Source organism: Lontra canadensis, unplaced genomic scaffold (genome assembly GCF_010015895.1).
Source record: "Lontra canadensis isolate GAN:19392208 unplaced genomic scaffold, GSC_riverotter_1.0 scaffold19, whole genome shotgun sequence".
NCBI lineage: Eukaryota > Metazoa > Chordata > Mammalia > Carnivora > Mustelidae > Lontra > Lontra canadensis.
Window position 1 is genome coordinate 23,776,896 of NW_022631013.1, and position 14,169 is coordinate 23,791,064.

General features: G+C 48.5%; 1 protein-coding gene across 5 annotated transcripts in view; it reads right to left on the reverse strand.

Annotated features, from left to right (window-relative positions):
* EPB41L4B (erythrocyte membrane protein band 4.1 like 4B) overlaps nt 1–14,169 on the reverse strand; it is a 122,599-nt gene that overhangs the window by 74,626 nt on the left and 33,804 nt on the right. For all 5 annotated transcript variants that reach the window (XM_032860811.1, XM_032860813.1, XM_032860812.1 and 2 more), the window contains exons 2-4: nt 12,682–12,786; nt 2,777–2,819; nt 1,850–1,928 (exon numbers count right to left, since the gene is read on the reverse strand). In XM_032860811.1, coding sequence (XP_032716702.1) covers nt 1,850–1,928; nt 2,777–2,819; nt 12,682–12,786 — 227 coding nt within the window. The remainder of the gene's footprint in view (nt 1–1,849; nt 1,929–2,776; nt 2,820–12,681; nt 12,787–14,169) is intronic.

The window sequence follows — 14,169 nt, forward strand, 5'->3', positions numbered from 1 at the left end:
CCGACACAGCCCACAATTCCGCATTGTAAAAAGGAGTCCAAATCAAATGAGAACTTTTGGTGGAAGCATCTCCTCTTCAGTCTCCAGGTAAGGCCTCCCAGAACCTAGCTAGGCAGGTGAGCACATGTACAGGATTTGCAAGATACTCAGAGGATGGAACATGGAACACGGCACAGTCCAGTGACAGCCTGGGCAACACCGGCAGTGCTCGAGAAGAGGAGAGCTCACACACAGGCATGCGGCGTGTCCAATCAGACAGGGCGGAGTTCCCGGACGTGGCCCTCAGCCAGTCCCACCAGCACATTCTGGGAAGGGTGCAGCTGCTTGTATCAGAAAGTTTACAGTTGCCAGTAGTTAGCAACTGCTTGACGCTTTTTTCCTGATGCAGGTTAACTGCAGACTCTGTCTTTCAAAAAATAATTTCGTGTACACATACACACACACCCCCCCAAAAAATCCCGGATCTGGGCTGCAGGGGGTTATGGGGTAACAAGAAATGGGGAGAGGAAAGCAGCAAATAACACAAGTGGAATTCGCCTAAGTAAAAAAAAATAAAATAAAACAATTAAGTGTCTTGGCTTAACTAAGTGTTTTTTTTTTAAACCAGGAGGATGTGGGCATCAGAACCGCTTATAGTGCTTTGTAAAAGCCAAAGCTACCCACGCTCCGCCCCATACCTATGGAATCAGTCTTACATGCAAGAGTGGTCCCCAGGAATCTGATTTGTTCAAAAGTGTCCTAGGTGTTTCTGATTCACACAACCCTGGTTAAGAATCACCAGCTTTGATGATGGCTAGAAGCAGCATGTTTCGTAAAGGATTCTGAAGAGGAACTCGAGAATAATTTGTTTGAACTTGGAAAACAATGCAGACGGTCACTCTCTGTTGGAACGGATCTAGGAGCATGTGGGTGACCCAGAAATCAAAGGATGGGGGAGCTGAAGGTTCTAGTACATTCCAGAATGTTCCTGCTTCCGAGAGCTGCTTTGCCACTACTGAGCTGAGTACTTACATCAAAGAGAACACAGGGCTGACATGGCCAGAACTTCCAATTTCTATAGGAAAACCTAGCTACGGAAGGCCAGTAGGCCTCTCTAGGCTGGAGAATGAGGACAAGCAGTCTTTAAAAGTATTCCTTGGGGGTCATCTCCAGGCTAATGGCCACCACCATGAGCTGACATGTCACCACTACGTCAATCACAAAAAATGACAAAGAGGGACATCTAAAGCAGCGGAAGGCTAGGTAGAGAGTCTCGCTGCCAGAAGGGTAAGTGGAGGGAAATTCCGTACTTAAAATGTTTTTAAAGTCTCTTTTGCTTCAACACTGTTTCTGAAGTCTAAGAGATAGGCATAGGCGGGCACAGCTCAAAAGAAATCCAGCGGGGCTGAAAGATAACATGAAGGGGTTCCAGCAACTTTGATATTGGAGCAATCAAGGGAACACTGTGCAGCCCCTTAAAAAAATAAGATGGCAATCTGGGACTAAGAAATGCTCTTCCAACACCTGGTTTTCCCTTGGTAAGGCTACCAAAAGGGAAGCCTTTTTGCACCTAGACGAAAATAAAGTGCCCTAGAACGACTCATCAGTTTATGCATAGCCCAACAAAACAGAAACGTGACAAGAATATAAAATCTTTCAACTCTGATTCGCTAAGAAAAAGTTCAAATTAAGCAAAGGGAAGATTTTCAACAGAACACAGAGACAAGCACAGGGAGGGTACAAACAACTCTTGCTCAGAACTGAAAGCCAGCAGACATAAGAGGAGGCAGATCCACAACACAGAGAACCCGTAAGTTGCAAGGCAAGTGCTACGGGAAAGAGGGAAACCTTGTCCTGCATGTTGTCCTACCTTGTAAACTCTTCACGAAGGTTGTTTGGTTCCGAAGAGTAATATTTAACTCGAAAGTGCAAAGCATAAGAAGGTCCAACTGAACATACGGAGATGGAAGGTTGAAGATGTTTTCCCCCAGTTTTGAAGATCAGAGAATGAACAAAAGGAAAAACACGTTAAATCTAGTCATACACTCACCGTTACATCGGGGAGGACGCAATGGGGGCACAGAAAGCTAGTGAATTATTTTCAATCCTCCAGTCTGGAAAACTAAAATGTGCTTTCACGTTGACAGGGACGGCGCAGCTAGTAACTCCTTCTGGAATAAAACCCTAACCATCTAGATGAATTACTAAGAGCTGACATTTTACTTTCACCCAATTGCCAAGATATTCCAAACGGATACTAGCTTCTTACAAAGTATGAAGTGGGCTAAAGGGAAGGGACACATACACATCAAGGGTTCTGTCACCTAAAAATACAGTGAGGACACTGGAAAGTACTACATGTTTTAAAATCACCCGTGCATACACAACCCTGAAGATAAGGGCTCGCCACTCCTGTTAAATCGGAGAGCTGGACCGGACTGTCAGAACGCCAGCCTTCCCCTCCTCTGAGTCCACTTTTATAACTCGTTAGCAAACGAATGTAATAGGCATAAAGTCATGCTTCTGAAGAGCATATTAATCAGTTCTCATTGGCAAGGGTGCCTGATTTCAAAGGAGAGCATAGTCTGTTTTTTAATATCTACCAAAAACCCTTATCCAAATTTTAAACTCTAACATTTGGCCAGCCTTAAGAAATGAGAAATCGTCCACTTAAAACAGAATCTATTTTAAAACGCTCCCAAGTCCTGAGGAAAATACAATACCTCAAAACATTGGCAAAGGAGTTTTACTCTCTGATCAAAGAAATAAGTGAGTATGCTAAATTCTGCTTACTTACTTTTCATCTGCTTTTTTATGGGTTTGGAATGATCCAGCCAGTGCTGAAAGAGAGAAAAGGTTTCTTTAGGAATAGTTCATCAGCTAGACAACAGAGCCCGCATTTACCCTCCTCTATCAACTTCAGTCATTCTACCCATGAAACCAGGGATCAGACCAGATCAGGGTTCTCGGCCTGGGGATCGGCAAGCTGTGTGGGATGGTATTAAAAGAAAAAAGAAAAAAAAATCTATGCTTAGGTACAATATATTTTTTCATGCGAGCGTTAACTTTTCAAAGAGGCGCCTAAAAGAACTTTAAACCTTTTAACTAATTGATCCGTGGAGGCCCTTTCTGGTCAGTGGAGTGTCGATCGGCTTTTCCTTCTAAATTTCTCGAGATATACTCCATTTTCTCCCGGGTCACCATCAGCCTAGGAAAGACTACCGGCCATACTGCTGGGAGCCTCTGGCCACGCATGGGTCTTGAAGCTCTGTCAGTGTAAATGTTAAAATTAGAAAACCCAAATTCATGACCCCTTTATTCTTTTGCCTGGAAAAGGACCCCCAAGGAAGCTGGGAAGACAGGCAGAGATTTATTTGCCGGAGATAATTTTGCTCTGGTCAACGAGGACATTTCAACTTCCCGTCATTTTCATCAGAAAGAACACCTGCGTCCTAGCCACCCCCGCAAGTCATAAAACCATTTCCCTCGTATGCAAATTCCTCTACCATGTCTAAGTGGTTGATAGATACTACACTGTCCTGAGGAGCCTCAGCAGCTTAACTCCCAGGGAAAACAGTACTTAGGACCCTTCCTCTGGGAGCCCCTCCAAGCGATCCCAAGCCCTGGAGGGCAGGGACAGTGCGCTTTTAATCCTTCTTCTCCTGTCGCCTGCCAGGCACAGAGCATGGCACCTGTCAGGCCCCTATTAGATTCTTGAGAAATAAATACAGGCTTGATATATATATATATATATATATATATATATATATTTATTTATTTTATTTATTTATTTATTTTTTTTTTTTAAAGGAGCCAAAGAGGAACTGGCCACGCACTGAAACGTGCCCGTGAGGGTAACGTCTGGAATGATCCAGCCAGAGAGGGTCTCTCCCTGGCTGGGAACCAGAGGCAGGTTAGGGACTGTAGACCGGTCTCAGGAGCAATCTCAGCTCTGCACATTCTAATCACGAGGAAGGGTGGGACTGAATGAGTGAGGCGTACTCTACCCCTCACCACAGAGCCCATTATGACTGTGTGGGAGGAGGGGAACAAGGAAACACAAGAGCAAATAACAGGTGACTTAGAACACAATCAGCTGTGAGTGGTGCGAGGGGAGGACGTGGGCTTCTGCCATCTCCACCCTCCGGCTCAGCGACCACGTGATGAGGGAAGATCGGCGTGGCAGGACGTGGCAAGTGCAGGCTGCTTGCTCTCCTGTTAATAGCTATGAACTGGAAATGACCTAAATGTCTATCAACAGAGGAGGATCCAAAAAAAAATGGCTCGTCCATTTGGTGAAACACTATTCAGTCTTTCAAACGGATGTGGGCCTCTATATCCACGTGGCAAGAGACCCATAGCTCAATACCTGATGAAAAGGAAAAAAAAAAAACCAGGATCCCGTTTATATAAAATTATTATTTTCTATCAAGATATGTCCAGAAGGATTTATAGATATGGATGTGGGGCTGTGGGGGCTGTTTACTCTTTTTCTTTTTTACTTTTCTGCATAATTTTTTACTTTTAATGAGAATACAATCTTCAAGGTGTGAGCCAGACTGTCACTCTCGTTGTTCATTCCGCGGTTTGCTTAGCAGGCAGGTTTTGAAGATCAGTTCGCCCCGTCAGAATGCCGTGTCACTGCTGCCCTCAACCAAGCAGAAAACCTCGGACCTTAGCCTCTGGGAGGAGGACAGATACAGACCTGATAAATGTCTATTTACTTTCCTGCCAAAGTGTCACACCAATGGCGATGACTAAACTCCTTCCCCTCACTTTGAAATGAATGTACTATTACCATGCAAAGAAAGTTCTCCCCACAACCAGCCTTCTGATCTCATTAGACCCAGAGGCTCAGAGCTTCAAGGGGTTTGTCCCATTTCTTCCCTTTGAGTCCCCTTCTATCTGGAATAGAACCCATTAAGCCCCCTGTTTTCCTCCCTCCGCGGTCAAACTATGATCTCGATCCAAGTCGGACCTGTGTTGGTCCCGTGGCGATGGATTTCAACCCTGGTTGTGCATTGCAGTCACGACTACCCAAGTCCCACCCAAGATCCATTAAACAGAGTCTCAAAGCATTACTGTTTTTTAAAGGCTCCCCGTGTGCCCATTAAATATTTAGTGCTGAAGCCTTCCCACATCCTCCTCTGACCCAGGAATATAGCCTACCGATCTTGGGGATCTTGACACATCCACAACCTCTTCTGAAAAGCGTTGTCTATGCTTTGTGAAATCTCAAGCCATTTCGGGGTTTGTTGGCCAGAGGTCTATAGTTGGTGTTAATTGACAGTTCATGGCTAGTGCTCCTACTGGACAGCAGCCTGCTTCTTCCTCTGGCCATGGTGGGTAAGGAGCTCCCTGATCCATGTAGGGGGGCTGGCCTCCATCCTTCCTGCCCGGCCACGGGGCCCTGCCCGAAGCAGGACATACCAGGATGGAGGCCCGTGAAAAGTCTTCGGCCCACTGAACTGGGAAAATCATCAGAAACAGTTTTATTTTAAAAGCTCCTTGGCCCTATTGGGAGGATTCAGATCAGGTTTGCTTGCCTGCATCAGAAGCGATAAGAAATCCAACCATAATCCTAGAACAAGAGATGATAAAACCTATCTTGTATCCAACCCAGTTCAAAATGACCTGACTTTCTTCTTAGCTACAGGAGCTGACCAGACTCTGATTACTTGTGTTTTATCCCACAAGACCACCTCATGATGAATACCCGGGCACTACGGCCCAACGTGGCCTTTGGTAAATCATATCCTAGCCAAGGCTCAGAAGCCTGCATTCAGCAGCAGTGGGACCGGTCTCAGATGTTCAGCTAAATAGAGCCACACTGCCTGTCGGCAAAGGCCAAGGCAAATGGCTCCAAACCTCTTAAGAGACCATTAAACCAGTCACTGGGGATAGACGAGGGCATTTCTAAGTTCGTAGAGTATGACATTTAACTCAAACCCTGTAACAGGTGTTAGAAAGGTGGTTTCTGATCTGAACATCTCATCCAAGTCAATCTGGCAAAAGCCTTTCCATAAATCAAGATGGGAGACGATCTGGCAAAGCTCATCTGTCCTGACAGTACATCAGTTCTGGAACCATGACGTGGAGAAGGCTGGCTGTAGAACTGAGCTGTCCGAAATCTGCACAGAAGCCCTTGAACTGTGACGGCCAGGAGAAGCTCAGGGGGCGGAAAGGGTCTAAAACCCGCTGAACACCCCCCGAGCCCTCGCCATCACGAGTGAGTGCCGCAGCTCATTGCCGCTGCCCAGGGCCTGTAGAGTTTCTTCGCTTACAGAGGGTGTCTAGTTCGCGTTTAAATCGGAGCTGGAAGGAATGTGGAGAGATAATCACATCCAAGGGATGAAAAGAGAAAGAAGGGAAAGGACACTTTTGGCGCTTACTGTGTGTGATGGAATTTATAATAAGAAATATATATTTGGTCTTAGTTTCTGGCACAGAGCTCTTAAAACCCTTGGAATTTTCTACACTGTAAGAGCAATAAAGGTGTCCTGACAGTCATAACAAATCCCTTTCAACCCCACCTGAGTTTATGTCAATTGAGGCGACTTTCAGAAAGCACCTAAGGATGGGGGATCGTAGCCAGGGGAACTAACCTGTGACTAAGCTTACTTCTGACCCCTGGGGACCGGGAGGAGGAAGAGTGGGGGCCGGGAGCTTGAATCACTCACCAATGCCAATGATTTAATCAATCCCACCCTTGTAGCAAAGCCTCCGCAAAAACTTAAAAGGCAATGTGGTGAGCTTCCGGTCTGGTGAACACACAGAGATCTAGAGAGAGTGCCTTCCCCACCTACGGAGGGATCGCTCCTTCTCATCCACAGGAAGCCCCATAACCTCACGTCTACCAGCTATGTGAGATTTCCTTAGGGATTCATCTAAATCAACTTTAGAGAGCCCTCTATCAATAGCTTTCCAGCTAGCATCAATATTTGCACGTGGGCAGGAAAACCCTCGCTCTGCCAGCCTTCAGACTCAGGCTGCTGGGAGGCCGGTGGCATTTCTTGAGCTGTTTCCCACTCCTTTGGACTAAAATAGAAGGAGGCAGAAGATGAGAGTTCGAGTCCCAGCTCTGCCACCCACCTGGTGTGTGGCCATGGGCAGGCCCCCTGGGACTGTTTCCTCAGCTGGGCACTGAGTTGTGCTCGAACACGCCGTCTGAAGAATCAGCTCAGTGGCCATGGAAACTGTGCTGAACCACCGAAATGGAAGGCTTGCCTGTCCCTCACAGCAACAGCATCCCGACAACACCTCCCTCTAGGCGCACCTGAGACAGTTGGAAGGCTCAGCAGTGTCCGCATAAGGGGCACGCGCGATGGCATTCCAAGCGATCGTCAGAGCAAAGCTGCAAACATCCCTTCAGTGCCCACTGACCCTCTCAGCAGCCACCAAATCCGTGTCAACCTCACCTCGCAGCCCTGGACCTCTTATTACCCATCCACCCAATTCTAGGCTGCAAAAACCAGAGGAAAAACATCCCACGAGTCGAGACAAAGGTCCAAATCACCTGTTCTGGGTCCCTTGCTGCAAAGCGTACCACCATAAAATGCTCCTTTTTCATGCTGGGAGGGGCTCTGGAAGGGGCTTACAATGGCCACACTGGCCCTCTAGAGTGCTCTGCCTGCATGACCCGGAAGGAGGCTCCTGCTTGGTGGGGCTATTGTTACCGGTGCCCCAAATCCCTGTACCCCCTTCCCTCTGACGCCTCGCTCAGCTCATCACTGATACTCAGGCGGTCCTCCTCCGGGCTCCCAGAGTGAAGACACACACCCCTGTATTCCACTGGGGTGGTGCATCTCCCCCACCAGAATGCGGCAGGCCCAAACAGGGTCCTGATTACTTCTGTGCCACAGAGATGGACAGTGAAGAAGCTCCAAGGCAAAGTCTGCTGAATGGCCACTGCCTAACCATGTCCTTCGTGCAGGCGCACACACATGGATGTGTGTGGCTGAGATGCTACCATGTGTAATGAAACCAGTAGAGCCCACTGGAAAGGGCTGGCCTTTGGAATGAAACCAGGTTTTGCATCCTGCCTCCGTCCCTCACTTTGACCGTTACAAGGTTCCTAGTGAGCCTCAGCTTCGTCGTCTATAAAATGGGTCTGCTCTACAGATAGTTTTCCAGATGATGAAGTTTAAAGAATTATTTGCAATGCCTTTAGGTTGATGCCTGGCTCAGAGCTCACCAGAGTGGGAACTCAGGAAATAGCCGCTATCTGATCAGTCTGTAAGAAGCTGGGTGGGTGGAGGCCAGAGCCTCCTCTCGCAGAAGAAAGCTCTCCTCTATAAAAATAGAGCCCTTACCCCTGCTTTGAGCTAAGCAAAGGTGAGATCTACAGAATAGGCTGCTGCCTGCCTTAATACGGAAAAGGGAAACAGGAGGCCCCAGCCTCAACTGCTAAAAATAGGCAATGCCAATAGACTTTGACCTTGCTTCAGGGCTGGGCAGCACACTATGGTAACCAGGCTTGGCTCCTTGCAGGGAGCTGGGGACAGACGCTGGGTATGCAGAGAGCTGTGCCAAATCCCACTACTGCCAACCCTCTGGGATCTGCATGCAGGGGTGGGGTGGGGATGCCATTTCTCACAGGAGCCCCTCAAGGCCATAAGCCAAATGGCCAAGCGGACTGTTCCTGCCTGGCCCCCATCTATTACACCTGCCATCAATTGCTTCGTTTGTCCCAGGCGCCCACAAAATAAATGACTTGGGAACAGTCCCAGAGGGATCACCTAAATCACTAATGTTTCTCCCACAGGCAAGGTGGCCTTGCAGGTTCCAGCTAGCCTAAGTGCGTCACCTCCGGTGGTGACTTCCGGTCCTCCTTCAGCTGGCCTAGTTAGAACAGAGACCCACAGCTATGTTAGATTTCAAAAGCCTTCCTCCTAACTCATGAGCCCCTCAACGTCCCTGCGACACACACGTTACTGCCTCTACTTTACAGTTAGGAAAAGAGGCTCGCAAATCTAGTGTACTGAGAAGAACAGTTAGCCATGAGGTCGTAAAACCTGGGTCTGAGTCTGAGCTGTGCTACTCACCGAGGGCCCTGCCGGAGTCTGAGGCTTTCATTTCACCATCAAGAAGACAGAAACAATCGACAAATGGCTGCTAAGGTCCCTTCTGGGGCTGAAGACTGAGTTGTGGGTGGTATGTCTGGTCAGCAAGAGTCACCAGGAAGAAACAGTCTTAAGTGTCAGGATGGAAGCAGAAAGGTTTGTTTATATACACAGATAATGAGCCCCAGGCCAGAGGAGCCAACTGCTACAGAAGGCAAAACAGCTCAAAGGTTTCCAGAGAGCAGGAGAAGCCCGGGACATCCGGACATGCTGCATGAACGAAGAGCTGTCGTTTTAGACGGTCTTGAAGGACAGCCAGAAGGTTACACGGGGTGAGAAAGGGCATGCTAGGAGGGGAACCCACGAGCACAGGGATACAGATGAGCGCAGGCCTCGCCAAAACCCAGCCTGTCAGGAGCCCAGCCTAGAAGTCAGACTAATGAGAAGGGATCTACTGCACATCCTTGGACCCTCAAAGTCAGGGAGATGAGGACCCTGCACTTGCTTTGTGGGGGAAGAAAAGCACATCGCGCTCAGAGCTGGAAGCTGGAAAGACATGAGAGCCTGTAGAGTCTGAGCGTCTGCAGGTGTCTGGCCTTGGAAGGACGCCTGGATCCTGCCGAGCCTGTGCCAGGGCGCTGGCCGACGGGAACGCCTGGCAGCCCAGTGAGCAGAGGCACATGGCTGGGTCTTTCGTAATAGAGTCCCATCCTTGGCTTTCTGGGAATCCGAGTGGCTGAAGAGAGGCCACCTAGGGATGAGGACACGGCACCAGGACAGCAGGCACATGGCTCTAATGGCAGAAACAAGGACATGAAAAGCCATGTGGGACAGACACGCCTGCCTCCCCTTCAGAACACTAGAACTGGAGGAGCTCTCAGGAACAGGTCCGGGAACCCCATTTTACAGATGAAAAAAACTGAGGACAAGGGAGAAAATGTAGCTCATCGAAAACCCCCAGTTGAGTCATGGGGAGAGCCAGGAACAAGGTCTAGGTCAGACTCAGTCCAAACTTCCGAAGCCCAAAATACCACGTGCATGAAGACACACAGAAGGCAGAACACAAAAGCATTTCCGGGAAGTAGAGGGCTGACGGGTGTCAGATGATGCGAGAGCTGGAGGGTACTGGAGACAGAGAGGAGCACTCGAAGTGTGGCACTCGGGAAGCAACTGGAAATGGAACTGTGATGCCGGTCTAGGGGGCAACTGCTAGAGGAACACGCGCGTTTCCGTAAAACCACACGGTAAAAAGGAGAGGCAGGGAAAAGAGAAACTTTGAGGTGCAGGGTAAGAAAACTCAGAGGGTTTTAGCTAAATGACTTCAGTCTTCTCAGCAAGAGGCGAGCCCAAGTGCACAAACAGAGTCGTTGCAGGAACTGGACTGCAGGGCTGTGGTCAGGATTCCAAAGGGGAACCAGGGGAACCGAGTCCAGGAGGGGCTAACAAGGCTCCAAGGGTAGCTCAGAGGCTTTGACTTTGCTGCATCTGTGATCTGTGACCTGTGCCAGAAGGCACAGCCCGTGACTCTCCAGCAATGCCTGCCAGCCTGGGAGAGGCAGCAGAGGAGACAGATGGGCCTGTGCGTTGAGAGGAGACTACGGGACAGTGACGGGGGCAGGAGCATCAAAAGGCAAGTGAATCCTCAGGAGGCGAGACGGCTAAGGCTCCACCAGGTCGAGAGAGGGGAGAAGGAGGCAGGAGGTGATCGTTAAGGTCCAAGGCCAGGTGCAGAGGAACTGGAAAGATGGAACCAAGGGAAGCTATCATGGAACAGATATAGAATTCCAGCTCTTGGAGCGATCGGGTGGTGATAGGACCCAAGTGAATGTGGGCGAGGTTTGCCCAAGTGATGTTTCAGTGTGAGGAAACACTGTCCAGGATATTTAGAAGGATGGGCACCTTGAATTCCCAGGTTGCCCAGTGAAAAAGAAAGGCTGAGACCACCTGTGAGGTCAGAAGGCAGGGCACCCAGTGGCCCAACCTGGAAGAGAGCAGAACTGGGCAGGGGGCAGAAAGAGGAAGGCTGGTGTGCCCCTGACCAGGGTCCCACTGGGCGGAGAAGAGTCTCCAGTTGGGACATGGAGAAGGAATCCGGACCACTAACTCAAGATGGCAGCTGGAATGCTTGAGGCAACAGTCAGGGAGGTAAGGGGATGGGCTGTCAGCAGACAAGAAGTCCTGAGGGGCGTCTGGTGGGAACAGAGAGGGCATCTGCCCAGAAGGTGTGCAGCGGGAGGATGAACAAAGTCCGGCCTCCGTGGCATCATCTCGGGACTCCGCATCACACAGGTGTTCTCAGGTGGACCCAACTTCTAGACAGCAATTTTGAGAATCTTAGCCTTAACTGTCCCATATGACCCACCAGGGAGTATCTGAGGAAGTGTCTTTAGGGAGAAAGGCTTAGCCACAGATGCTCAGACATCTCCTACCAGGGAACCCACCCTTTCATACAGTCTAAAACAGCACCGCCCCTTACTCAGTGTGTCTCTCCCCTTACTCTGCTTTATTCTTCTGAATACTTACCGCCATCTGTCATATATACGCTCACTGCTTTATCTACGGTACTTAAAATAGGGCTCAGTGCATAACTGATACTCAGTAAGTTTTCTTATTAACGTATAATGTATTATTTGTTTCCGGGGTACAGGTCTGTGATTCATCAGTCTCACACAATTCACAGCACTCACCATAGCACACACCCTCCCCAATGTCCATCACCCAGCCACCCCATCCCTCCCCCCACTCCCCTCCAGCAACCCCCAGTTTGTTTCCTGAGATTAAGAATCTCTTATGGTTTTTCTCCCTTCCGATCCCACCTTGTTTCATTTTTCCCTCCCTACCCCCCGACAACCTCCTGCCCTGCCTCTCAAATACTCCTCGTAATATAAATATTTTTTTTTACTCAATTAACATACAGCGTGGTAATAGTTTCGGGCAGACAATATAATGATTCAACAGTTCTATTACGTTTCTCAGTGCTAACCAAGATACATACAGTCTTAATCCCCTTTATTTTACCCATCCCCCCACCCACCTCAAAAAACACGTTTCGATTGTGGAATAAATTGCCTTTGAAACCCAATGTTAGATTTCATGGGGGCAGGAGACTCTGAAGTCATTCATGCTTTTGAAAAGAGCAGAGCTAAGCCCCATCAGGTTCACTCCCTTTGGCACCCCCGCCGTGGACGGTTCTGTCTCAGGCAAAGCAAGGGAAGTCCTTCTGACCTAACACAACCTCCGGGAGCCTGCAAGCTTGTTCTCAGGCAGTGCCAAGACCTGCTCCGAGCGGGCGCCTGCACCCACCACGCCCGGCTGGGATCACATTCAGTGTGTCCACGGCACCTGCACCCTCCCCCCCGGCAAGAGGCCGCAGATGACGCTGCCATCTCTGTGCTGGTTAAAAATAAAACATCACAACAGGAATGCTTCTTTCTCTCTTCCTCTCCTGGTTATTGGCCATCCCAAGGCGGGGCACGTGGAGGAGCGGCACGGGGTGCCATCACCGCCACCCCAATGCTCGCTATGGCAGCGACGTCACGGTTTAACTCCTATGTTTCCCTCTACCAGTCTCCAGCAACTTTGGATCTGCAATTAGCACAGAAAGTCAACCTGTCCCGAGATGGACCAAAGGAGTACTTACAGTAACCTGCGAAGAGTCGAGGAACTGGAGGCCGAAGTAATCTGTTTCCACGAGGTCCAAGTGGTACACAATCTGATCGAACAGATCCTGGCCTTTGGCATGTTTCTGGAAGACAATCGGGTAGATGAAAATTGAGGATGTGACTGATGGATAAGAACAAAGCGTTTTAAAAAGAAACAAACCCCCCAAACCACTTTTGTCTCTACACTGCATACATGTGTACGTCCCAGTATACACATTTTTTTAAAAATTTAATTATTTTGGGGGGCACCCGGGTGGCTCAGTCAGTGAAGCATCCACCTTCAGCTCAGGTCACAATCCCAGAGTCCTGGGTTCGAGGTCCTGCATCGGGCTCCCTGCTCAGCGGGAGAGTCTGTTTCTCCCTCTGCTCCTGCTTGTTCTCTCTCTCTCTCTCTCTCTCACTTTCTGGCTGACTCTAATAAATAAAATCTTTTAAGGAAATTTAATTATTTTTATTATAATAAAGACTCATCATTAAATCTAATCACTCATAATGAAAACAAAACAAAACACCAAAAAACAACTTCACAGGATGAATAGCGAACCAACATCTTATGATTAAAAACTTGTAAACAGAGGGAAGAGATGAGGCCCTGATCTCTGGCCGTTAGCTGCAGCACTGGGTCATCAAAGAGCAAATGATGGGACTTTCAAACATCAAATCCAAACGGATCAAAGACCTAAACCCAAGAGCTAAAACTATAAAATTCTCAAAACAGAGGCACACATCTTCATGACCTTGGATTAAGCAATGACTTCTTAGATACAACATCACAAGCACAAGCAACAAAAAACCCCAACAAAACCAGAGGTCCTTGGCTGGCCAAGTCACCAGAGCGTTCGACTTTTGATCTCGGGGTCATGAATCCGAGCCCCACACTGGGTGTGGGACAGAGACACACACCTCTATGAATATACTAAAAGCCACCGAATTATACACCCCAGATAGGTGAGTTATATGGTATGCCCACCTCAATAAAGGTATTAAAAATAGCAGATAGGCAGAACTTCTCTTTACAGTAGTACGCCAACAACGAAATGAGGAAGGAATAACAGAACTAAAATATCACAGTTTTGTGACTTCTAAGGAACAGTAGGTGCTAAGCCTCAGCAGCTACTGACATCAAAACAAAAGACAATTAGCCATTGAGTACCCCCGATGAAGAATATCCTCCCCTCCCCAGATGCAACCTTACTCCTCACCTTTCTCTCTCTGCAGGCAAACAACAACAACAACAACAAACCAAGCCTGGGCTAATTCAACCACTAGATCCAACAGCCAACTGCAGGAAATGCAGAGGAATGTTGTGAACCAGCAAGATCCAACCTGTGGGAAATTCTAGAAACTCCTCGGGACAAACCACACAGCTTCTTCAACCAACAGCAGAGATGGAGGGAAAGGGATGGAGGGGCACCTAGAGGTTAAAAAAGATTTAAAAGACACCTTTAAAAAAATGCAAAATGAAA